We start from the raw sequence: 26,615 nt of genomic DNA, 5'->3' as shown, positions 1-26,615 counted from the left end.
ACTGAACTAGGATGCATCTATTATTTCCACATACTGCCCCCCAAAAAATACTAAACCAAATCCTGGAAGATATTCCATACCAGAAACGTTAACCATAAAATGTTGAAGTGATAGATGACATCAGTAATGTCAATTAAGATTTACAAACATTAAAAACCTTCATGTCAGGCCACACAATGTTGACAACAGCACTCTTCTTACCTTGGGATTCATCCAGCTCTTCAATACTTGCAACCGGGCTACACCGGAATGGCTCCATGGTCTTGAGAATGTGTATTCCCACGGTGGGTTTACGACCAAACTGACGGTGGTCTCTCACTTTCACGTTCATTGGTGGCATGTACAGTTCTTCTTTGGGAAGCATCTACAAAGCACATTAAACATTAACATTAAAGGTGTTCATCAAAATACATATACATAAATATATGATCCAGTTTTAAAGGTATATATATGAATACAAAATGAATGGTATAAAATCTGACACATGTACTGTACATAAAAATTCCTTTTATGATATCTACCATGGAATATGTATATTGTTATTTCAGAGAGGCCTTCGTGGCCGAAGGGGTTAGCATGCAAGTTGTCTTCATCTAAACTATGAGTACATACCACATCAAAGAAAAGCAGTGGATCCTCAAAGTTGGGGTTCTTCTTAGTGTTCTTGATGACTTTGGAGTTGAGCATGTGGCCACCACACTCAAACTCAATGCTAGGGGAGGTAACTGCTGACAGCTGAAATTTCCTCATGTTTCTCACGCCCCAGCACAGAATCTAACAAAAACACGTTCATTTATTTAATACATTAACACGTCTCATTCATACTCAGGTCACAGAGACACATTCTTGATTTCCAGGGCATAAAATAATGTTGAGGTTTAAATACAGGTGCATAATGGTTTTAGACGATGTTCATCATGAAACTGCCTCAATCAACATGGCTCAGTGACTGGTACATGTACATGACAAAAGAATCGTGCTGTCTTAAAACTACAGCCAAAATAAACGATTATTTATGCACTGCTACCAAATCAGCTTTGACATACTGGTCATTACCTCTATGCCTGTCCTCTGCATCACTGGGCGGATCCCATTTGGCACAATGAAGAGTTTTCCCCTCTTGGGAGGCTGGAAGGGCAGTTCTTTGCCATCCATCTGAAACACCAGTGCAAGGATATATGCAATACAAACTCATCATGTCTTGCCAAATGTTGAACTCAACATATTTCTACTGACAGATGGATGCAATAAAAGCCCATTTAAATGTTGAAGGTTGTAATCAACGCTACAAAGGAAAGCATGATTACCAATGAGTCTGTAAACTGACAGCAAATGTGACGTAAATTCAACAAATTCAGGTGTCTTCCATTATGGACTTGAAGATAGCATAATACCTGTATATATAATTTTGTTTGTGACTGACAAGCAGTTGCCTATGTACAGGTGACACAGAAGGGCATTTTATCATATTGTCCCAACCTAACAACATCATAAACTGAAAATCTGAGACCAAATGAATATTTTTTATTTAGATTTAAGTACATGATGTTGACGGCTTACAAGACTTATCTAAAAATACCTTTATTTTGTAAATAAGACATATGATTAATGACTAAATAGCTGGCATCCAGGAAACAAAGTTTCCAGGTTCCTTTCGGTAGTGATTTGGGAAATAAAAAAATCTTCTAAAGATTTTTAAATTTGTAACATACATTTACATGCACCAAAGGTGTCTACAGGTCTAAAAAGACCCATTAGAAGTTCAGTTTGAAATGAGCAAAGGGATATATTTAGCACTCAAACATGACTTGTACAGAACTAGTAAGGAGAAAAATTAACCAATATCATCATGCACAAAACTATTTTGGGAAAGAAGAAAATGAAATATGGGAGGAAAAATCCTCTCGTTCTGTTCAAATTCCACACACACAGGTGGAAACACTGCAATACACATAAGGTTATGTTTGAGATCAGAACACACAGCATTTGTCACATGTACCAGTGGAAAGATACATTGAAAATCTGAAATTTGCCTTCAAATTATAGATTCTCATGCATCATATTATAGACTACATGTACAATTCAAACATTAGTAAACAACACATAAACTGTTGCTTTTTTTTCTTTCTTCGAATATCACAATGTTTTGTAATTTTGTTAAGCACTGACAGCATCTTGTGCATATTCTAAGACTTGCAAATGCCATCAGATACAAGACATACAAATCTTGAACATGATAACCTCACAATGTCACAATATTGTAAGTCAACCATATTTCTATGACTACACAGCCAATCAATACAGTTCTCCTGTAATGTAGGTATTACCACAGACATGTGTTACAAGAGGATTGAACACAGTACATATATATATACATTAGGAGCCATTCAGTCCACAGCAAACATGACATATCATGCACAAAACATGCCAGGTCAATACAAACCATTTGGTGGACAGTTTTGGTCTTGGTTGCCCTTTCTGGTATCTGAGTTTGACAATACAAAACACCAGCCACAAATGATAACAGGATCTTTAATGTGATTGAGTAAATTAGACACAGTGAATGCACGTTGTGTATCAATGTTTAGAGAAATCTCTGCAGGTTTTATGAATAACTAATTTTAACTCAAATCACCTGACTGTTAAAAAATTCAAGTATATGTATATAATGTTCAAGAACAGAGTTTGCACATGTCATGAGAAAGGACAGGAGCAGCAGCAGCAGTCTTGAAAGATCCAGGATATAAGAAGGCATTTCAAACACAAGACATTACCTGTCTAAAATCTCAGCAGAAACAGGAAAAGCCAAACAATTTTTCACTATCACATACCCTGTACATCCATCTAAAATCTGTTGTAAACACTGAATTAACAGTGTGTTAAGACTTTAACCTTTTTTGACCAATACTCACCTTCAGTAGCTCAAAAGCTGCCAGCATCTCTCCGGCCTCATTGTTGTCACGTATAATAGGAAACCACTGCAACACGGGCGTTCTTGCATCACCTGGATCAAGTTTCACCATAGGGGGCGCCTTAGTTCGGCCCAAGAACTCAGCAGCTCCCTGGTAATGAAATTTGTCGCATATGCATATTTGTCGTGAAATCCAACTTAAACGTTTGGACGAGACTTTGAATTCTGAACGTTTCATTTAAGTTTTGTAATAATGTATATCAAGTTTTTGTACAAATACTTTTATCTGAGATATCATAGTCTGGCAGATTGAAAAAAAGGTAGGCCTATACAACAGATACAAACAGAACTTACAAATGTATCATGGTCAAAGATCTCAAGGAAGATGTCTGGGGGACTGGCCTCCAGGGTCCTGGGGTCCCCGTATATCTGGATCTCCTCAAAGATGAGGGTCTGATCCCACGTCGGGCAGAGGGTCTTCTCTACCTTCTCCGTCACCATACTCTGGGTGAGGAAAGACACACGAGCAAAGGGATCTGTAACACAAACAATGTAGACACAATTATTAACACTTGCTTAATACTACATGTAAATGTACTACTTGACTAAATCTAGTAGTTTGACTTGTCCATACACAGGCCACCATTAAGTACTGCCATATGTACATGTAAAAAAGCCTTCAGCCTAGAAGTATCCAACTAACTCTAACCACCGGACTCATTCCATAAAGTCCGATTACAGGCCATCAATTGCTGCATGTACAAAGCTTCAGCCTAGAAGTATCCAACTAACTCTAACCACCTGACTCATTCCATAAGGTCCAATTCCAGGCCACCATTAGCAACTGCTGCATGTACAAAGCCTTCAGCCTAGAAGTATCAACTAACTATAACCATCTGACTCATTCCATAAAGTCCAAATAAAGGCCATCAATTGCTGCATGTAAAAAGCCTTCAGCCTAAAACCATCCAACTAACTATAACCACCTAACTCATCCCATAAAGTCCAATTACAGGCCACCATTAGCCATTGCTGCATGTACAAAGCCTTAAGCCTAGAAGTATCCAACTGACTCATTCCACAATTTGAATTTGATACAAGTATTAATTCAAGTCAACTTTGTCAATATTTCACAATTAAACTAAATGATACAAAGCTAAATGTTCTGATTATATATTCTGCAAAAACAAAGTTGATTTTGCCACATATTTCATTATTTAACGTCTTTGCACTGTAAATACATTGTATGTCCACCACACCACAAACAAGTTGAGTTCCTTACCTGAGAGCCCCGTATTGTCACCCGCCAACAGGTTACGAGCCTGGTAGATGTATGCTCTCAGCTGGTACTTGTATGACTCTGCCACGGTAAAGTTATATCAGATGATGGATTTAAACAGCCAAAATAAATTCTTACACCACTCATATTATGAATGAAACATGTCAAAAATTACTCCCATGATATGTTCAGCAGTCAATCGTAATTTTTTAGAACTAGACCTCTATACAAACAAAGTTTATCAAAGCTAATTTCTTGGTAGATAACTTTCACCAAAAACAGAAGACAGGCTTCAGCTTTCATGGGTATACAGATTGTAAAACCGCACCGACAACAGCAATCAATCAGCGATGTCCACTTATAATAAAAGATTACTTACTGGAGAAAGTAAGGAACATCCTAGGAGCTGCCATAGAAGTTTTGCTTTCTTCACCCTGAAGAGATATACACCGGTGATATGTGAACAGCAGATAAACACAATACCTCCTAGAGTTTCTTTGATTCAGATTTAATGCTGTACTCAAGAATATTTCCAAATCAGCAAGAGCTGGACTTAAACATGCCACCTCACTGGTCAAGGCTAGGTCTGTTCTCATCAGCACGACTTTTTTTTTTAAGGCTACTGAGCCAGCCAGCCCGTGACACATTACAGCTAAATGACACACAGGACAAGAAAGTCTAACAGATTAATGTATTCCACAGATTAGTGTACAATGTCACAACATGTCTAAAATACAGTTTTGATATACAGATACAAGATGCTACATGTTATTTGTATTTGGAGACAAGAGTGGTTAAAAACGTCAAACTTAGAGGTGAAGTGAGCTGGAAACACTTGTAAAGACATGATTGTAAAGTTGATGTAATAAACAGGTTTAAATTTATTCACATATACATCCTTCAAGTTCATGTTCTCTACATAAATCTACACAGTTTGTCTTATTGTTGCCTCATGTAGAATAAATTACCCATGAAAAAATGGGTAAAAATAAAATAAATGCCGGTCAAGACTCGCCTCTTTTGGCTCTCCCTCTCCAAGCCTGAAGTAGCATGGAGCGCCTGGCGTCTCAGCCACCATTTTCCTGTGCCAGCGTCTGCGCCTCACCAGGTCCATCTTACGTTCGTTGGCGTGAAACTTCATGTTGAAGAGCGGGGCATACTCCCATCCCTCAGCCTGAGCCTGTGTCTGTTTCGCCTGCAGTGCCTGTTTCTTCTTGTCCAAAACCATTGTCCGTGGGCGCATCCATCGGCGTCGGCGACACAGGTGGTAGGTTTTCTCAACAGGCCCATAACCACCAACTGTCGCCTCCACACAGTACTCCCAACCTGGCAAATAAAATATATGTTCACTTTGTCATGTCAAATGTACACCTGTTTAGATGTAAACAATGTTATTATTTAAAACAGAAACATTTTTATAAAAAAAATAAAAAAATATAATTAATATCCCTCTCTTTTAGCCATCAATACAGTTTTATCTATTTTATTTGGATTTTGCCTATATGACGCTCTGATAGAGCATTTATGTTAATACTGTATGAAACCTGCGTTTTCGGAACATTTGGGCCCATTGTTCAAAACTGTCTAAAGACATAATGATACCAGCTTTACAATGGGGTTTTGTTAAAAGTGTAAATATGTACATGAAATATACATATTTAACACACTTTTGAACAACTGGCCCAGACATACATGTGCAAGCCCAACACGCCAGATTGCTTCCTGTGAATTATGCGTATAAGTGATATTTATACCTTCTTCGTCTACAGCTCTGTTGAGATCAGGCTGCCAGTCATCATCCCACTTCCAGCCTTCTGGCAGCTGAAAGTCCATCCTGGAAGGCAGGGGGTCTCCTTTCTGTAAAACAAACATGGCAATACAGGCTAAAGTTAACACCACCTCGCTCTACGACATATTCCAGGCTTAAAAGCACACGAACTGTGTAGCAACAGAGACATATATGCAGTTGAATCTGCTTTTTGACACATTTCACTTGTCTAGTCATTCAGTCCTTCATTCAACTTGTCATTCATTTGTCCCATTAACTTCTGTATTCACTTCTCATATATTTCAAATATTTATATAAATGTCACAAACAAAATTATCTCAGTTCTGGTAACAGGCAAGAGATATAAAAGGTGACAGAACCTTGACTGAGCCAAGGTGGAACAAACAAGTGTCTGCATGGTCAGCTTCACATCATAATGTAACTCCTGAAACTTACGATAGGCTGTCATTTGTACATTTATGAGGTAACTATCTGGAATATGTTTTTCTTTTAACATGTGTTGCTGTTGTAATTAATGTGAAACATTAGTCGCATAGTTTGGGGGATAAATCACTTAAACCGTTCCAATCGTGAGGGACTCACAGAGTGTTGAATATTATTAAACATGTATAATATTTGAGGAGAAAGTCCACTGTTTTCCAATATAAAACACCCAAAGGTATTACTTACCACATCTGCCCATGGTCGGCTTGCAGGTCCCCAGTTTCCTGCTGGGATTCGGGACTGACATTCATACACATCATCAAGGAAGGTACGGTGACCTGCATCACGGTCAAACAACATGCTGCAAGGAATAAAGTGCTGCTCATCAGTATCAGACAGTAACTGAGGTAACATGCATCTGATTATAAATACAACTAAACATATATCACACCACAAATAATCATATACAGGACAACAGCTATAATCCTGTAGAGGACCATAACACATGTAATAAGTATATTATCCTAAATTATCCTGTACAGGACCATAAATTATCACGTACAGGACCATATATTATCCTGTACAGTACCATAAATTATCACATTAAACAAACGTAATTAATCACAAACATGTAATTTAGCAAGAATAATCTTAGTAGAGCGTCTTTCCATAAATTAGGGGAAAAAATTATCTAGCAACCTATTCTGCAAGATTTTATGCACTTCTATTGACAGACCTTGTGCATTTGATACAAAAAATATAATACTGATACTGTAAATATGGTAAAGAGGCTGGGCATCCTACACTTTATTTAATTAATCAAATGTTTAAGAATTCCACAAAAAACAAACAAATCTTGGTACCACTGAACGTAACAATTTAACTTCAAAATCTGTGAAGAAATAGAGTTACACTATATTTCATTGTACTTATAGATAAATGACACAGGTTGTAGCTGACCTGAGCTCTGGGCTGATGTACCAATCACTGTCCCACCTCCAGCCTGGAGGAGGATCGAATGCTTCCTGTGGAATGCTTACCTACAACAACAACAAATCTGTCTGTAGTACAAGTCACTGTATGTACATTTCTCCAACAGATACAATGTCATATAAAGTTGTTAATAAAAGAGCATTTCACATTAACGACTGAGAACTTAACTAGGAACAGGACAATTCATACTTGATGAGATGAAATCAGATGTGAATTGGTTTAACAGTTATCATGGTGTGAATTGGTTTAACAGATATCATGATGTGGATTGGTTTAACAGATATCATGATGTGAATTGGTTTAACAGATATCATGATGTGAATTGGTTTAACAGATATCATGATGTGAATTGGTTTAACAGATATCATGATGTGAATTGGTTTAACAGATATCATGATGTGGATTGGTTTAACAGATATCATGATGTGGATTGGTTTAACAGACATCATGATGTGGATTGGTTTAACAGACATCATGGTTTAATATTCAGAATGAAATCATGTGCTATTAAAGCTTGAGCTTTAATACCTGTGTAAACTATGCTTTCAGTCCACATGTACATACAAGTAGGTCATCAGAACACAAATGACAAGTTCACTGAGTTAATGTATTGTTCAAAACACTTCAATTTCATGAATTATAATGAATATAAACCGCCCCAAAAAAAGTGAGACAAATTCACAAATGTCGCTGATGCCTAGATGAAGAGACATTGTACAACCTTGACTGTTCATGATCACATCAATAATGATGATAATCTGTAGTACATAAAATACAGCTACCTCACCGTGCCTGGTAATTAAAAACCACAGAATGGAAAACAGCCATACAAGAAATAATGCACTCAGGGTGAATGTATGGTTCATACTTTCACTGTATGAAAGTCACATATTCTTTGTGTCACTGTCTGTGTCACTACAACTAATTATGTACACATCGTCCTGTGGGTCAAATTGAATGCCTTACCTTGCCCAAGGAGTCAGACCACTTTGGCCTTGTCATGGTTGGTCCCTTGTTTGTCCATGCTCCCAAGATGTTCACCTGGTTCTCATACTGTACAAAATCACAAGGTCAGAGAGCTATGAATATACAACATCTGTTACCTGGTTCTCATATTGTACAAAATCACAAGGTCAGAGAGCTATATAAATATGTCAATGATAGCGTCAATGGACGTTCATGGTGTGAAAACTCATGGAGAGTGTACTCTTAAGAACAAAATTGCATGAAAGTATACTGGAGAACCACATCTAATTATATTTTTATTTCTTCATTTTATATTTCCTTGGTGTCTTAATGTAAACAAGATCATTTCACTTGCAACATTTTCAAGGCAACTGATGGAGATAATGGGAGGAAGAATCCTGAAGGATGTGGTATATCTTGGAGCAGGGTGTATATCCTGAAGGATGTGGTATATCCAGAAGGATGCCACTGCATCTTGCTGAGTACCTGATGAACCTTCATAAGCTAGGTCAACCAGCACCGGCTGAAACATGCATGGATGAACTACTGCTTACCGTTTCAGCAAAGACCGCCAGCTCTCCCTCTGACTGCATCTTGTGCCACTCAGCCTCTTGGTCCTGTAGACCCAGCCAGAGCTTCAGACGGACCAAGGCGGGAACTGTGTCATCCTTCTCCTTAGCTTTAGATCCAGGGAACTGAATACAGAAATGAACACTGAGAATTTTTGCACAGTGGAGAACATAAATTTATCAATTTATTTATATTCTTTTGTTTGTTTTAATTGGTGTTTTAAACCATCCTCAAGAATATTTCACTTTTAAAACAGCCCCTTGCGTTATGGTGGGAGGAAACTGGGCAGAGCCCAAGGGAAACCTGTAAACTTAAAAAACTTAGCAGGGCCCATCCAGCTGACAACTTGTATAATGTCATACTCATGAATTTTTCACTTTATTATACAATGGTGGTTTTACAGGTGGAAGAAATCTGAGTACCAGGAATACACCTCTGGCATTTGGCAGTTTGAAAAGTTTCTGGTGAACTCTCCTGTGTGTAGTAGGCACACATCATGCAAGGCAGTCTAGAAAATTTCTCGCTTGACCGCTGGACCTAAGATTACATGTATCCAACATAAACCATACGTTACCTTCAGCTGAACTGTCTGAATCCTCCCACAGTGGCGCCCTCTGTTGGCAGCATTTGAGGCGTAGAGCACTTCGTAGGCAGGTATCCTGAAGTAAGCCAGTCGCTTCTCTCCGCTGATCATCCAGATCACAACATCAGGCATACTGTTCTGGGGCTGCAACCAGCAAACAGATTACATCAAGTCTCTCATCTAAACAACTTCAAACTCACCAACAATATCTGTTTACATGTATATGGCAATAAAGCCACATGCATTTACTCATGTGAGAGTATCACAGCACTATTACTGAACCAACTTTAATAAAATACGCTATGCATTTAACTAATCATTCAAATGAATAGACCCTTAATATTACTGCATTTTGACCTAAACGTTTGACTAGGAGCCTATTTATCTTAACAACAGAAAAGTAAGATAATATCCTACTGCAAATATCAAGGTTTCAGCACCAAAAGCAATATTCTATAGCATATATTTGGCTTTATTTGGCACTTTTTCAAGAAAAATTTGAGGCCATTCACCATACCAGACAAACATAAATAAGCTCTGAATTTGGTTAATTCTGAGAATGTAGACCTTATATAAGTCATAGCCCATTACAAAAGTTACACAAAATCAACCCTTTTACACAAGGGCTTACAGAAAAGAAAACAATGAAACGCACTATGTCGCGAGTCTCACCTCTTGAGCCATGTTCATTAATGTTTGCAGGTAAGTCTCTACTTCTGACAGGGCCTCGTGGATGTCCCTGGCAGTGTCTCGTAGCTTCTTAGCCTGGCTCACTAAGCCAGACATCTCGTTCTTTCTGTACTCGGCTAACTTCAGGTCCAGGTCATTTGATGTATGTGTGCCAGATTTTACTTTAGGCAGAGGTTTGCTGGAACAATCAAACACACACATTGGAGTCCATCTTTCAAAGAACAGGAAATTTCAACATATACACGTGTGTCATATATCAGCCTCTAGTGCTATCAAAGACATGTATGCAAGATCTTCTTAAAACACAACCTTCAAATCTTTTTGCATAAGGCATTATTTTTACTGTGTATAAAATAAGGAGCCATTTGAATATTGCAGAACCTTTAGTTGGTACTGGGCACTTATAATACCTGTGTATTTCATTTACTGTTTATTGTTTGAATTCAACATGCTTCAGTCTTATACACCAACAAGTACATGTATATATGTATATGTACCAAAAGCCTTTGATGGACAAGTCTTTAAAACTACAGATATGTATGTGAATCCTTGTCTGTGCTGGCTTGAGAAGCCTTTGATGGGCAAGTCCTTAAAACTACAGATATGCATGTGAATCATTGTCTGTGCTGGCTTGAGAAGCCCTTGATGGACAAGTCCTTAAAACTACAGATATGCATGTGAATCCTTGTCTGTGCTGGCTTGAGAAGCCTTTGATGGACAAGTCCTTGAAACTACATATGAATGTGAATCCTTGTCTGTGCTGGCTTGAGAAGCCTTTGATGGACAAGTCCTTGAAACTACAGATATGCATGTGAATCCTTGTCTGTGCTGGCTTGAGAAGCCTTTGATGGATAAGTCCTTAAAACTACAGATATGCATGTGAATCATTGTCTGTGCTGGCTTGAGAAGCCTTTGATGGACAAGTCTTTAAAACTACATACATGCATGTGAATCCTTGTCTGTGCTGGCTTGAGAAGCCTTTGATGGACAAGTCCTTCAAACTACAGATATGCATGTGAATCCTTGTCTGTGCTGGCTTGAGAAGCCTTTGATGGACAAGTCCTTAAAACTATAGATATGCATGTGAATCCTTGTCTGTGCTGGCTTGAGAAGCCTTTGATGGACAAGTCCTTAAAACTACAGATATGCATGTGAATCTTGTCTGTGCTGGCTTGAGAAGTCTTTGATGGACAAGTCCTTAAAACTACAGATATGCATGTGAATCCTTGTCTGTGCTGGCTTGAGAAGCCTTTGATGGACAAGTCCTTAAAACTACAGATATGCATGTGAATCCTTGTCTGTGCTGGCTTGAGAAGTCTTTGATGGACAAGTCCTTAAAACTACATGTATGCATGTGAATCCTTGTCTGTGCTGGCTTGAGAAAGCCTTTGATGGACAAGTCCTTGAAACTACAGATATGCATGTGAATCCTTGTCTGTGCTGGCTTGAGAAGCCTTTGATGGACAATTCCTTGAAACTACATGTATGCATGTGAATCCTTGCCTGTGCTGGCTTGAGAAGTCTTTGATGGACAAGTCCTTAAAACTACAGATATGCATGTGAATCCTTGTCTGTGCTGGCTTGAGAAGCCTTTGATGGACAAGTCTTTGAAACTACACATATGCATGTGAATCTTGTCTGTGCTGGCTTGAGAAGCCCTTGATGGACAAGTCCTTAAAACTACAGATATGCATGTGAATCCTTGTCTGTGCTGGCTTGAGGGTGTTTTTACAATACCTGCACTCAGCGACCAGCTGGTCGAGGAGAGAGATGAGGAGCTGGGCTATCTCTGGGGCAGGAAGATTGGCCTTCATCCCAATTCTCACACGCTCAATATTAGCTTCCTGTGGAACACACACACACACCAGAAAATCGTGTAGGCAGGTTATTAGAAACACACATACTGTAACAAGTGTAATGACAGTGCTTTGTGACTAATCATAACTCCGTAGTTTTACTATTACAAATAAAATCAAACGGGGAGAATTTGGACCTGGTTATTAAATTAGACAGAGAATATGCACTCAGAATAGGCAAAACATTATTAAAAAATTTTCCAGAAAAGCATTCAATAGAGAATGTTAAAGAAAAGGTACATAAGACCCCTAGGTAGCCTTTTTTGGAGGGATGATGCTCCTTTCCCAATTCTTCTCAGGCACAGTGTTAATTAATACGGAAATGTCCACTGTGTCCTTCTATGGGTACCTTAGCCCCATTTCCGTTTTGATTTCTAACTAGGGTTGTGTACAGTATGTTTACTTTATATATTTATCAGATGTAAACAAACATGTTTGTACTCTACATAATAGCAGAAAATAAGAATTTCCCACTTCCTTGTAGTTCACCTAAAGTTTGGTATGTAAAAATGGACTTTTAAAAGCACATAAAGGCCTTAAAAAAGATTCTACTGAGGCTTAAGTTTTAGTGATAAGAAATTAATCAAACTTCACAAAAACCTCTTCATTGGTCCTATAATAAATCAGAATGAAGCAAAATGTGTCACTTGAAAAATGCTCAACTTGAGGTGAAACACAGTACACTTTGTTTTGGTCGGCTGGACTTACAAGATTGTCGACAATCTTGAGCAGGATGTTGAGGGCCTCCAGCCTGAAGCTGATATCCTCCCAGTGACAATCCACCACCACACACGGCTTTGTCTCTCCCCACGGCAAGAAGTAGTAATAACACCCGTCAAACACTGCATTGGTTGGCTGAGTTGTTGAGGAACAGGGCGGCACATTCTCGTCGAGTTTGTTACCATAGTTACCTACAAAGATGTGATCATTTTCATGAAGACATCTGTCATGTTAAATTGGTGTCAAAGGTCTAACATTAATGGTTGTGCCAAATTATTACATAACGTAATAATGCTGAAAAGGACAGACAAACGGATGTACATACCAATGCTGATTTCAAACTCCACAGGAGCATCTATGGAGCTAACCATGGTAGCATTGAGAAATGCTGCATGCAATCTGTATTTGCGTCGTCTCATGAATTTCTGTACAGAAAAAAAAACAAAATTCAAGAAACGTGCAAATCTACAGGTAGAACACATGTAGAGAAAAACAGGTGATTCCTGTTACTGAATTACTCATATATATGTACAACAAAACATAATTCTGCAGGCTATTTAATTTATTGTTAAAGGAAAAGTAAGTTACACCAGATTGTTATAAGGTCAAATCAGGTTTCCTACTTGTACAAAATTTTCTACCTTTTCTTAGCATATTTTTCAACACAAATTTTCAGTTCGACCCAAAACATTATGCCACAGGTGGTCTGCTGCATGCACCAGCAAGTGTTCTGTGTTCTGAAATCTAAGCTTCTCTGATTTGACTGGCTAAAAACACAAATATAACCTTTCACTGTTATGTCTATAGTCCTTGATTTACAAATGTACTCCAGAGGGACTTTACTGAAACGTTAATGTAAAATTCAGACTTAATTTACAAAGTGTGATTTAGTGATGCAGCATCTGCACTTACCTGGACACGAAGAATGTCATCACTGTCAATGTCTGCTGTCTCCTCCTCAGGGAAATCCCCAAGCTTTGTGGTCAGCTCCAGCAGTGCCCGCCCACGGAATGCCACACCTTCTCCCTGACACAAGTACAAACCGGATTAAAATTGACACTAGCATTCCTTGAAAACTCTTACAGCCTAAAACAGTTGACATTTTTCAACATCTTTTTATTGCTTAAAATAAATGCATGAATGTTAAATTGATATGGAGTGTGCTTTTTGCATAAAGCAATTGTAAATGGACCAAACACAAATATCCTTCATCGTATGTGCACATTATCTTACCTTTCCAAGATTGAGGTCGTCATATTCATCAGGTAAGTCCGAGTACTCTCTGGTTGACCCGTAAAAATTAATGAAACATGGACCAAACGTCGGTAGGAAACCTATCAAACAGTACGTACCATGTTAGTCTCGTGGATTAGCTGAAGTTGAAAACATTTAACATATGCGTGCGATTCAGTACAATCACTTTCATTCTCTTCCACGCCGTCACATGTGCACAGTTGTTAGATAGGGACACGCAAGGTAATTAGGATGCGATATCAGCTGGTAAGATTAGCTCATAAGATGGCAGCCAGGCAAGTTAAGAGCGCACATATCTGCACGTTAAAATAGTACTTATGGAAGAGTAATCATGTCTCAGTCATTAGTAAACAACTATGATGCTGAGTTTAGCTACTTGACACTTTTCACTGAACCTTAAAACAACTAAAATTTCAACATAAGCTGAAAAAGTTTGAATACTTGAAGAAAATAATATGATCTGCTTTACAACAGCCAGATTGGGTTTCTGATCAAAGCCAGTCCAATGGAGCAAATATCATACATGTCTGAAACCCACTGGGCCTGTTTAGGTATTCTGACCTTTCAGCTATAATCCCATATCCAGGGCCCATTCAATAAAGCTATCATAGATTATGAAGGTAAGTGTAAGTTCCATCATGCAAAACATATTAGCCTTCTAACAACTTTGTGACAAGAGATATTTAGAGATGATAAATGCACTTTATTGAACATTCTATATGCGCAACGCATGCATAGTTTATTCAAAGATGCACGGTAACTGAAGCTCAAAATGCAACAGTATATATGATAGCAATGCTAGAAAGCCAAACTGTACATGAACATGATGGGGTGGATGCCTTTCTGTTTGGACAGATTTCAAATAATGCAATATAACTCATGACTATACATCGAAGCCTAATATAAAACTGGCATGTTTCTGAGAAATACAAAAAATGTTATGTAATAATCCTAGATTAAAGGATAATACGAAAATATCAAAATACAACGTAAGTATAAATAGAAAAAGGTGGTTTACCCTCATCTTCTTCTGCCATCAGAATTGTTGGATTAGAAATGGAAAACAGCAACACACGTGGTTAGCAATGGATTAGTCATGCATTCAATAAAAATAGTATTATTAATATTATAGAGAGAGCAATATAATTTTTTACTGGAACACATTCTCACTATTATGGTTAAATAACATCAGTATACATATGTGGAATTGATTTCTACTAAATTAACACAGGAAATTAAACTAAGCTAGCCAGCTATGTAAAGAATGTATGAACAAATTTAAGTAAGAACGGGGATATACATTCCAACATTAATTATAGCTCTGATGGAAATGAAAAAGGTGTTCATGAGAACTTGGTTCATGTTTTCAAAAAAAAAAACAAACAACCACCAAAAAAAATTGCAATTTATCCACAGATAAAATTTCTTACAACCTTAACCCACACATATGAACTATGATACATAGTTTTACAAAAAACTTGAGATAAATGTGCTGTGCAAATCAGAAAATTTAGGGGGCGGGGGGGATGTGTTGATCAATATATATGTATATATTAATATACATGCGGGTGTTCACCACTTTGTATTGTGAAAAAGTTAACAGTTCTTAAAACCCATGAAAACCAATTACATGTACACGGACAACAAAACATCAAAATGACACGTTAACAAAAAAAAAGCCAGTTTTGCTACACCTTGAATTGAGCATAACAATGACAAGATTGTATTATGGAGCATTGAACCATGTACTTGCAAGGCATGTAAAGTGTACTGGTGTGAAGGTACGACATGTACATAATGTGTGACTAAACAATTTCCATTCCACTCACTGTTAAATGTGGAGAATATCAGAAATAAAGAAGTGAGATTCAAATACTGTATACATATGCATGCACTGTACCTATAATCTATCTGCACTGTGCGAGTGTTACAAGAAAAATCACAGATAAGTTAGCTAGGTTAGCTTAACACACCTAGGACAGAAGGAGACAAAGAGTGAGCTAAGAAAAAGGAAACCATGAGCCATTAATAAGGTAATCACCGGAGTTGCCCGAGGAAGAGATTAAGGAGAGGGGCAGTTGGTAAGTCCCAATCGTATCATCATCTGTTAGTCTGTCCCTGTTAGGAGAGAGAGATCAGTCAGCATGCAATAAAATACAGTAAACACTCTTTTAACATTAGGTTAGAAAAACCTTCAAAAAACACTCTGACAGGCAATGTACATATAGAACCCTACATGGGCTTTTGTGGTTCGGTACCACGAATAGAGTCAGGCCCTCCCTGAAGCAATCTGCTGATCCCCCCCCCCCCCTTGAGATCACAGGATGGGATCATGATGCTGGTTTACACCCCCCACCCCCCATACTTTAAATAGTCAGTAGGTTTGTCAGCTTGAAGGGCAACAGTTGCCCAGTCCTGCACTTTGGCTTCCTTCACAAATGAAAATGACTACTGGTACTGAATAAATGTAAGTGAAAAACTCTTGAGGACAGTGCTAGAACCAATCAAATAAATAAAACTATTGGCCCTAAAAGCAGAAATTTCAGTACCTAAATGCTACACATAACATTTGGGTAGATGCCAGGCAAGACCAATTAAACACAAGCTTTTGTTGTCAAAACAACAAGGAATGTAGTCTGACAATTATTTCAGAGTTTTGCCCCTTTAACATAGCATCCATGCAAAGTTCTCTTTTCTGAATGAAAAAAATCAACCAAGGTCACACAATTTCAGGGAAGAAAAGACTTTGATAATGTATGTAGAGTATAGAATGTTAACAGGTTCATAACATTCCAATTCTACATTAACTGGCTTTAAGAAAATGTCACGATCTCTGACTTGAAAGGTTGAAAATAGGTTGTATTAGCTGATCTGGCATGTCTAAAGCACAACATATTTTAAAATCAAATACTACCAAAAATCAGACACCTAGTAAAACTGTTTCAATGACATTTTCCTTCTCATTATTTCTCTACTGACCTTTGATATAAAATGTTACGCTTTTAGTACATTTACAGTTTATCTGGTGTCAGTGTTCAAAATATACGTGACCAGAAACCAGAATATAAAATGTACATCTATCAGTAATACATTTGACGGCTGTGGCATTTGCACCAAACAAAAAAACTATATTTGATGCTGACCATAAGCATGAACATTAGTAATGGTGAAGCCTACACGTACATATATACAACACCTGCAAAATGTCACGGGCACTAGAATATTGCGACTATACAGACATTCAACAACATACGGTTGGCTAAGACTTGTTTCACAACATATACTTCATGTAAGAACATCATAAACATGTGGATAACAGCCTATTAATGGTTACATGAGTACGTATTAAGAGCTGGAATGAAGGAAATGTACAAAGTTTTTGTAACCACCTAGCTGGCACACAATGTACATCACCAGCATGCATCCAATAATGCAGGAGACATACAAAACACATGCATGGCCATGTACTGTACTATTCTAAAAAGTACATAAATACTGAGTGTGTATCTATTAATGCTATACTTACAACATACATCACATGCTGTGAATAACCATGCATGGAACATATGTATACACCATGTACACTGTATCATGACAGTATTAAAAGACACCACGTAAAGACAAGAACACAGTACAAAACTGCCATGACAAGGAATACCCAAATTCTGCACTGAAAGAGTCTTAGTCCATGATGCAATGAGAGTTCCACAAACATGTACAATGTAAATATAGAGAACATGCACTGAGGACCAATTCTAAATTAACAGGACAGTTTAGGAGGATAATGGTAAATCAACCCTGTAAAAGTATGCCATGAGATGTACATGCAAGGAGGAAAATAAAGAAGCAATCGGACACATGCATGCTGAAATAAAGACAGAAATGGTTGCTTGCATGTGGCATACATGTATAGAATTCAGGTCATGCCCCGAGTGGAAATGCCCTCCTGTATTTATATGCCAGTCGGACAGGCATAGTGCTTGAAATCCATTTCAATGTACAGATGTAGATATACTCATTCAGGCATGCACAAAAATCAAAAGATTACAAAGTTATTTCACAATATGACCTTTTCTTCCTCCTATTTCTGAAGTGTTGGATTTTTCCATGTTGCCCATAGAGCTAACCCACACTGAATGACTAGACAGAGAGCATGCTTTAATGTGTCAGACCAACTGCTGTGTTATGTGACCAAATACCAATAACCAAGAAGTCAGTGATATCAGTATATGAATGAATTGGTTAAAACCATCCAACCCAATGAATTCCTATGTGAAGCAGACTCAAATGATCAAAGGTTGACAGGAAAATACATGAACATGCATTGATACACTATAGTGTGCAGTATATAAATACAGGCAAGGGAAGGGTGAATACTCCACAACTTTCACACTTTAAACCCAAACATTCATCAAATCAAAATGAAGCATACAACGATTAACTCTACAAGTATATACCTGTAGTCAACAGTGATAATACAAAAAGAACTTTACATTAAAACAACTCATTTATAGTGTAGGATCATGATACACAGTAGTTTTCTGAACAACAGGTCCAAATTAAGACACATTGTACAATTCCTTTGTTTCGTTTGTTGTTGCTGTTTTTTTTAAAGCTGTTTGATCATACTGTATCTCTCAGATGCAAGTGCCCAATAAACAAATTAATTAGGTTTTCACCAAACTATGGCAGGACCTACATGTACTTCAGAAAACTTCAGTGCAAATTATCTGGACAAGCCTGAAAACAAACCACTTAAAAGTGTTGTATAAAGTCATCATCAAACTTTAAATTTTACACCATAAAGAATACGTCACACAAAAGCGTAGAAACGGTTATTAGTTTTGAACCTTTATGTCCAAAAAACACATTTTCCTTACAAAAAAAATGCACTCACTGGGACCTCAGTGAACTTCGGAATTGTACATGTATTGTAACACTTCTGAATCCTTGTTGGCATGATATGTGGCGGCATGGCCAAGTCTGCTGGAAATGTACTGCAATTTGATTACTTTCAAGCTTGTCCAGCATGTGTGTGGATAGGGGGGAGGGGGCTGTGAATAGAACCAGACAAACCATCTTCCCCACTTGCAGAGATTTTGGTGGTATCGAGAAAACCAGAGCAGACATTATCATCATCCATAATCCGATCCCTGAAGATAAGAGGTATACAAAACACATGGATGTCAACCTTCAATGAGAAAATAACATTCAGAAATGATAAACTGAACAACTCTAACCCCAGACTGGTGAACACAGAACAGGACTGCGTGAACACACAGAGGTGTTGTGTTGTACTATATGTACAAGAAGTACAAGCATTTTTCATCTACTTGTTTGATTGGTGTTTTTACACCATTCTCAAGACTTTTCAGGTATACATTAGAATAATTTAATGTATTCTTAGAGCATTCCAAGTTTGTATTAATCTTAGAAAGGCATTTTGAGATTTGTTTCCAAGGTTGGATAATATCTTACCTAACATCGAATCATTTTGAAAAATATAAGTTTCAGCACCACAAGTTAAAATTTATTACCTTTTTGAAAAATTTCTGAAAACACACTTTTTGGAGAAGCTTTTTTAAGGTAAATACAGCTGTTCTGGAAAAGCCTTCACATTTCAAGAAATAAAACAAGCTAATTGGAAGGCATACATTACAGCCAGCATTCTGTGTGTGTAACTTAAATGGAGACTGAACCTCAGGGACAATTAACTGGAAAATGTACAAAATTATCATACAGAACTTTGATATCAGATTTTCGAGAATTTTCCACAAATGAGAGCCTTACACAAAAGGTCCTTGTAAGATTAGAGACTAAAATAACCTGATGATATGGTTGAATGTTTGCCATTGGAAAGACATCACAAACCAAACCAAGAAACTGTTGTCATGCTAATGAAACTTTGTGCTCAAAAGTGAGTATGTCAAAATATATTAAAAAACAAAAGTCTGTCTGAGGAAAACTGTATATTATTACAAAATGTGAAAACCTTATCCTGGTGCAAGACAATTAAATGTGAAGGAAACCAACAACCCAAATCAAGACCCACAATAAATATCACAAAAAATTCAAATAAAAAAAAACATGTTGACTTCAAGAAGGGCTAGGATGAGAAGAGTAAACAGATAAACTGTAATCAGAGTAAAGAGGTAAACTGTAATCAGAGTAAAAGGGATAAATGATAAGCACAGTAACCAGGTAAGCTTAAAGCAGGTTTCAGTACACCTTCACGGTATCTTGTTTATTAAAGGATGTATCATGTCAAGAACACCGGACACGACACCATTTGCAGATCAAGAACACCTGACACAACACCATTTGCAGATCATGTCAAGAACACCTGACACGACACTATTTGCAGATCATGTCAAGAACACCTCACACGACACCATTTGCAGATAACTTAACAACCTGACACAGAAACCTGTCTAAAGAGGTGCCGATCACAAGTAACCTTTGTAATACAACTAGCATCTGAACTCAATTCTCCCACAGAAAAGATGGTAGATGACCGACACATATTCTTGAGCACTGCATCTCACACAATTAAAGGGCTGTTAAAGACATAGCTTATCAATGGATGAGTGACATCAAAATGTCATTTCACCTGTATAGAGTAAAACTTGAAAGAATCACATTTATGAAATAACCTTTCATATCAGACAATGTTTTAAAGGATATGTCAGCACATGTACTTACCAATCTCTAACTATGAACTTAATCCGTTCACACATTGAAGGAAACTAGAACACAAAAAAATGAAATTTATTAGCTGCAGTGTAGACATATTAAAAGAAACATTTATTTAGTTATTTATTTGACTAATGCTATACCCAAGAACTTTTCACTTATACACTTTGTGATCGATTTTATGGGTGGAGAAAACTGGAGTTCCTGGGGGTAAACTACCAGCCTTTGGCAAGTTACTGACAAAATTTCCCACATGTGATGTACAACCTTGATTTAAATTTATTTATTTATTTATTTGATTCGTGTTTTACGCCGTACTCAAGAATATTTCACTTATACGACAGCGGCCAGCATTATGGTGGGAGGAAACCGGGCAGAGCCGGGGGGAAACCCACGACCATCCGCAGGTTGCTGGCAGACCTTCCCACTTACGGCCGGAGAGGAAGCCAGCATAAGCTGGACTTGAACCTACAGCGACTGCATTGGTGAGAGGCTTCTGGGTCATTACGCTACGCTAGCGCGCTAACCGACTGAGCCACAGAGGCCCCCCTTGATTTAAAACTGCACTGCATATATAATTCCCTGTTGACGAGCAATCCCAATTTTAACACCACAATGTGCACACCAAGTTCTGTTCAGTATTCTTCAGAACTAGCCCATATATTTAATTTATTTAAAAATCCATTCATGTGAAACAGCCAAGAGAGTAAGAAGTTAAAGCAGCTTTATCAACCAGTATTATCAGGAGACTTGTTATTATTCAGACTAACCTATTGTTTGTATAATGTATTACCTACTTAAAAACAAGTGTTTAATAAATAGAAGGAAAAAAAAGAGAAAAAACCTGGAAATTCCAATGTTTGAGATACTCGAAGTTATTACAAGGATCCAATCAACCCTTATGGTCCTGAGGGCTACCAGTAATTTGTAGCCTATTGAACACATTTCAACATGTCCCATGACAAGAACTTGTAATACGTGACAGGAAAGTCTTACCCTGAGGCCTAAGCGTAACTCCTGGTTCCACTCCGGATGATCATTACCGTACATGATTTTAGACCTCACCTGTAAAGACATGGAAGAACACAACTGAAATCATCACCTGCAAACCACCATTTATTTCTGTTTCAATTTTCAGGTTTAATTCTTGAAATCATTTCAGTAATTTCACAACTGTAGCCCTGTCTCAATGCTGAAAATTTACAGAGCTGTACAGATGAACTACTGCAGATGAACTCACTGGAACATCATGCGTACAGTAGACACAGACATGACACCCAACCTAGTCACAGTACACTGACATCAGATCGCATTTCAGGACAAGCACATCAAGTTTGATCAGATAATGAAACATTAATGGTATACACAGAAAATAGGTCTCCTCCACCATTACAGCTGAGGGGACTTAAAAAGTCAAGGAGAATAGGAAAAGTGACAGAAACTTATTCTACAGCTTTATGTTTTGTTACCTGATTTAAGGTGAATATTATGAAAGTACATATAGCATACATATTATAGAAAATTTCATTTTCTATTTTTCACATGGAAATTAATGTTAGATTCCATGTATACAGTTCACAGAACCTACCTCTTTGCCAGCAAAGGAGAAGACAAAGTATGGATCTACCAGCTCCTTCTGCTCCTCTCCTATACTCAATACTTTTTTCATCCCTTCAAAGAAGGCAGTGTCCACTGGAAAGGTGACAAAGGTATTTGATTACACGATAGCCCTCCCATATATCACTAATATATGGCATTATTAAGAAATGTAAGGCTAACTGGATACTTTAAATAAACCAAGATTAGACAACCACGTGATACATGGAGTTGTCCTCTGGTCATATACAGCCAATGACCATTTGACATTTGTCATATTTCTGACAGGGTTTTATAGCAAATCACTATCAGATACTGTTTGTAGTGGATTGGCCGTGCCACAAATATACAACCATGTTGTGTATATATGTGATAAGAGTAAATAAATTTCAAAAAGGTAGTATAAAAACAGACTAAACAATATTTCTCTTGGAGCTCCTAATAAATGATAAACAACTAATACTACAACTATTTACTCTACACTTCCCTCAAATATCTCAATCACTATGATAGGCATTTAAGAACATGACTCATTACTTCTTGGAATGTCCTCAGCTCTGTACAGCTTCAGGGTAAAGGTAGCTGGGCGAAGCTGGACGCCTGCTGGACGCAGCAAATTGCTGGAACACACAACACAGATAACATCTCATGTCACACAACGTACCAAGCATGTGTACTTATTACAGTGTATACAGATTAACTATTACGCTCTAAAGTGTTAAAATCCCAAAATTTCACACTGATTTTTTTCAATTAAAAATTTCTCACAATTCTTATATGGATACATCGTACACCACTATTTGAATACATGTTTGGATTTAAATACTTCAATACCTTAACTCTGTATAGCCGAGTCTGCAAACATCATTTTGACAAACTGTTAATTCTACACAACTCTGTATTGTAGTTGCTCAGCATACACATGTCACATATTTTATTTATTTACTTATTGTTTTACCCCAGCTCAGAGAATTCTCACCTGTACAATGGTGGTCACTCTGATGTGTGTCGCATATACACGTGCATTACCTACTATAATACTGTACATGTAGTACCAATAACAACTAATACGGAATACAAAAAAATATACCCTTTACTGTTTCTAGGACAATTCAGAATCACAGACGGCACATTCAGTTAGGTATCAATCTACTAATGTCTAATATATGTAGATATCTTTGCTTTACTTACGACTCAATATCTTCAGAGTCATCCTGCGTGGCTTGTTTTATACTCTGAAAGACAAGATATACATATAGTACCTTATACATATGGCTTGTATATCTGGTGAAGGCTAATTATTTATGTATTTGATTGTTGTTCAATAACATACTCATGTCATTGCTGCTAACACTTAACACTGAGCACTGTTAAGGGAATTTACAAATTTGCTGTCCAAGATAGGGGTTGAACCCATATTTTGTGTATCCTCTATTTGCATATCACCTTATTGTTCATGACACACAGAATAGTAAAATGAATAGATTATTGCTACAAACTTCATAAATTAACACAACACTTCATTCTACACATACTAACCGGTGCTTCATCACCTGGTCCCAGCACTGTGGCACAGATCTTCAGGTAACCTTTAGCTCCGGCCATATTGTCTTCTGGGTCACTGAGCAGCAACCACTTGTTGATGAACGAATGTTGCTGTTCATCATACACCATTCCAATATCACACTGTGGGACAAGTGAAAAACATCGAACGTCACTGTATAGTATTTAGCTATATAAATTGAAAATACAAACACTTACGGGAAAAGAAATTTATATAACTATGAATTAAAGCACCTTTCATTTTCAGGATTTAATATCAGTTTATTTTTATTTCTTTCTGGCATGCGCTATTTGCACGTGTATTTACATGTTTGCACATGTAAAACAGTTTGCATTTACCACGCATGACTTAGAACCAATACATAAATACTGTTTTTGCAGACTACCCTATTTCTTCTAAAATTTGGGACAGGTATTAGTACTGTTGAAAGCAGAATATTACATTTCTTTAGAAGCCGTTTGGAAAAGTAAAAATATGAGCATGTTGTTCATTTTATCGTCTAACCTTGCTTAGAAAAAAAAGACTCGATATTCCTGCTAAAATTAATTATATATTGGCTAAAGGGAGCAGACCAAGTGTCTCAAAAATTACAAGAAATAGGGTATACATGCAATCACATAATTTCAAGCCAGCTGGACAATTCACAGCAACTGCATTGGTGAGACACTCCTGGGTCATTACGTTGCGCTAGCGCCCTAACCAACTAAGCCACAAAGGCCCTTAAGGCGTTTTGAGGTTTGCTTGGAAAATTATATGATATCCAACAAGACAAATTTAAGTTTGTGCACCAAAGTAACTTATGAGCTTTACTTGTCACGAAAAATGCATTTTTGGAGGGAAATTGTCAGGGTAAATAAATAGTGCATGTAAATCTTTACCTTAAATGAACCTATCAATGCATCAGATCTCAGCCTCCTGGAGTTGAAGACCTAAAAAACAGTTGTGCAACATAATAAGACAACTCACAATGACGTCTACAGCTGGATTCTAAGCTTTCATTATCATCAAGTTACTGCTTGCACATGAAAAATAAGCACATCTATGGAAACAGCACATTGGAAAACGTCAAAATATCTCAGGAGCTTTTACTATCAGTACCCTGCAATCATGCAGTCTCCCATCTTTCTGAACACAGCTATATGATTTAAATACAGTACACATAAACAAAAATTTAAAAAAGATTGCAAAGTCATACCTGGAACTCAATGAGCTCATCAAAGAGTTCTGCAGGTGAGGTGTTGAAATTGAAGAAGAACACTTCATTCCAGAACGGGCTGTTTGTCGACTTCTTGATCCTCGTCTGTTTAGTCTGATTCCAAACTGTTACCCTGGAAACAGGCTGAATATTGGCCCCTTGAAGCTGCCGTGCTTCCAGAACTCGGATACGGATCTGTAACAAGAATTTGTAAATGTTTAGATATTAAATCTCATGCCACCATCTTAATATTTAACCATTTAAAATGTAACATCCATTATTACTGACTCGCACAATCAATAGTGTACAATGTACAAAGCTACAATCATGTAAATTAAAATTCAGCTCTGGCGGGGAGAAAACCTACAAAACATTTCACCTGAAATGGGTTAACGCCACTGGAGTTTTCAACCACCCTGGTCATGGTTGCTTTTCGGGTAATCCTGCTGACTATGTTGTTGTTTTAGTGCCCGGCTATACAGCCATGATGGATTCAGCTTGTACAGTACGTGTTAAATCCTAACCTGAGCCTGAGTTAGGATTTACCTGGGTCACAGCTGTCTCCTCCACAGGTTATCTGCTTCAGGTACACTAGGAACAGTTGTATGAACATACAGTTCTCAGCATCAGATACCACAGGGGATACTACAGTTTGACCATTCCCAGTGATAAGTCTATATACGCCCATGTAATTTTTATACCTTAATTACAAAATACAAACAAAAAAAAAGTTTTTTGTAATTTGTGTACCACAGCATTTGGCTAATGAGTAAAGTATATGTAACAGGTGCACACAAGCATTATACTATGCTTTTAAACATCTTCACTTAGTGTAGAATTTGAGACGGTTTGTTCTGCATATTCAGAAAGAAAATAGTATATTAATTTTTCATACCACACATTATTTGAATCTGGTTGTTAATGCTATATGTCTCTGGAAATGTGCAATTTTGGGTTCAAAATGTCAATGTTCTTGGCTTAAAATATTTCATTTGTGTCGATATTTAACTGAATTGTCAGTGTAAAAAAAAAATACATGTACAAAAGTCCAAATGAAATTCAGAGAAAAAAATCATACACTAAATATCCCAAACTTATTTAAGGACAGGCCAAAATTATATCTGCAGACAAAATTTTATCAAAATCAATATTTGGAGACATCATTTGGAGCTGTTTGGGCACAGAAAGCAATGATCAATGAAAATCTTTGAACTCGTTAAATATGCAAAACTTATGCAAGATTCAGGGTGGTTCTTAACTTTGGTTTGGGGTTCCCCAAAGTGAATACATGCACAAAGTTTCATCAAAATCAGATAATGTCGAGTTAAATTACTGCATGGAAACCTAAGCTTGAAGGATGGAAGCAATAAATAACATGACCATACGTATATTCTGATTACATTGTGCAGTCACAGATATCTGTAGCTGTAGATCAACTATCAAAGTGGCAAAGTTATTTCATATCTTTTACTGTTTTCGGGGAGATTATCCTCAATAAATATGTTCCTCTTGAGCCGTATGTGGGAGCCTGAC

At 37.3% G+C, this 26,615-nt stretch overlaps 1 protein-coding gene across 2 annotated transcripts in view; it reads right to left on the bottom strand.

Moving 5' to 3' along the window:
• Nucleotides 1-26,615, bottom strand: part of LOC135468526 (myoferlin-like) — a 59,408-nt gene that overhangs the window by 20,030 nt on the left and 12,763 nt on the right. For both annotated transcript variants that reach the window (XM_064746824.1, XM_064746825.1), the window contains exons 5-35: nucleotides 25,083-25,277; nucleotides 24,766-24,816; nucleotides 23,863-24,009; nucleotides 23,515-23,558; nucleotides 22,861-22,943; nucleotides 22,316-22,419; nucleotides 21,724-21,792; nucleotides 20,737-20,780; nucleotides 16,076-16,152; nucleotides 15,053-15,064; nucleotides 14,014-14,114; nucleotides 13,693-13,806; nucleotides 13,106-13,205; nucleotides 12,769-12,971; nucleotides 11,942-12,048; nucleotides 10,187-10,382; nucleotides 9,506-9,658; nucleotides 8,916-9,056; nucleotides 8,362-8,448; nucleotides 7,363-7,442; nucleotides 6,649-6,763; nucleotides 5,945-6,047; nucleotides 5,206-5,516; nucleotides 4,570-4,624; nucleotides 4,194-4,271; nucleotides 3,266-3,447; nucleotides 2,913-3,062; nucleotides 2,444-2,485; nucleotides 1,057-1,155; nucleotides 613-774; nucleotides 202-364 (exon numbers count right to left, since the gene is read on the bottom strand). In XM_064746824.1, the coding sequence (XP_064602894.1) occupies nucleotides 202-364; nucleotides 613-774; nucleotides 1,057-1,155; nucleotides 2,444-2,485; nucleotides 2,913-3,062; nucleotides 3,266-3,447; nucleotides 4,194-4,271; nucleotides 4,570-4,624; nucleotides 5,206-5,516; nucleotides 5,945-6,047; nucleotides 6,649-6,763; nucleotides 7,363-7,442; nucleotides 8,362-8,448; nucleotides 8,916-9,056; nucleotides 9,506-9,658; nucleotides 10,187-10,382; nucleotides 11,942-12,048; nucleotides 12,769-12,971; nucleotides 13,106-13,205; nucleotides 13,693-13,806; nucleotides 14,014-14,114; nucleotides 15,053-15,064; nucleotides 16,076-16,152; nucleotides 20,737-20,780; nucleotides 21,724-21,792; nucleotides 22,316-22,419; nucleotides 22,861-22,943; nucleotides 23,515-23,558; nucleotides 23,863-24,009; nucleotides 24,766-24,816; nucleotides 25,083-25,277 (3,568 nt within the window). The remainder of the gene's footprint in view (nucleotides 1-201; nucleotides 365-612; nucleotides 775-1,056; nucleotides 1,156-2,443; nucleotides 2,486-2,912; nucleotides 3,063-3,265; nucleotides 3,448-4,193; nucleotides 4,272-4,569; nucleotides 4,625-5,205; nucleotides 5,517-5,944; nucleotides 6,048-6,648; nucleotides 6,764-7,362; nucleotides 7,443-8,361; nucleotides 8,449-8,915; nucleotides 9,057-9,505; nucleotides 9,659-10,186; nucleotides 10,383-11,941; nucleotides 12,049-12,768; nucleotides 12,972-13,105; nucleotides 13,206-13,692; nucleotides 13,807-14,013; nucleotides 14,115-15,052; nucleotides 15,065-16,075; nucleotides 16,153-20,736; nucleotides 20,781-21,723; nucleotides 21,793-22,315; nucleotides 22,420-22,860; nucleotides 22,944-23,514; nucleotides 23,559-23,862; nucleotides 24,010-24,765; nucleotides 24,817-25,082; nucleotides 25,278-26,615) is intronic.

This window comes from Liolophura sinensis, chromosome 6 (genome assembly GCF_032854445.1).
Source record: "Liolophura sinensis isolate JHLJ2023 chromosome 6, CUHK_Ljap_v2, whole genome shotgun sequence".
NCBI classification, from domain to species: domain Eukaryota; kingdom Metazoa; phylum Mollusca; class Polyplacophora; order Chitonida; family Chitonidae; genus Liolophura; species Liolophura sinensis.
The sequence above is the reverse complement of the archived record's forward strand: the minus strand, read 5'-3'. Positions and strand labels throughout refer to the sequence as shown.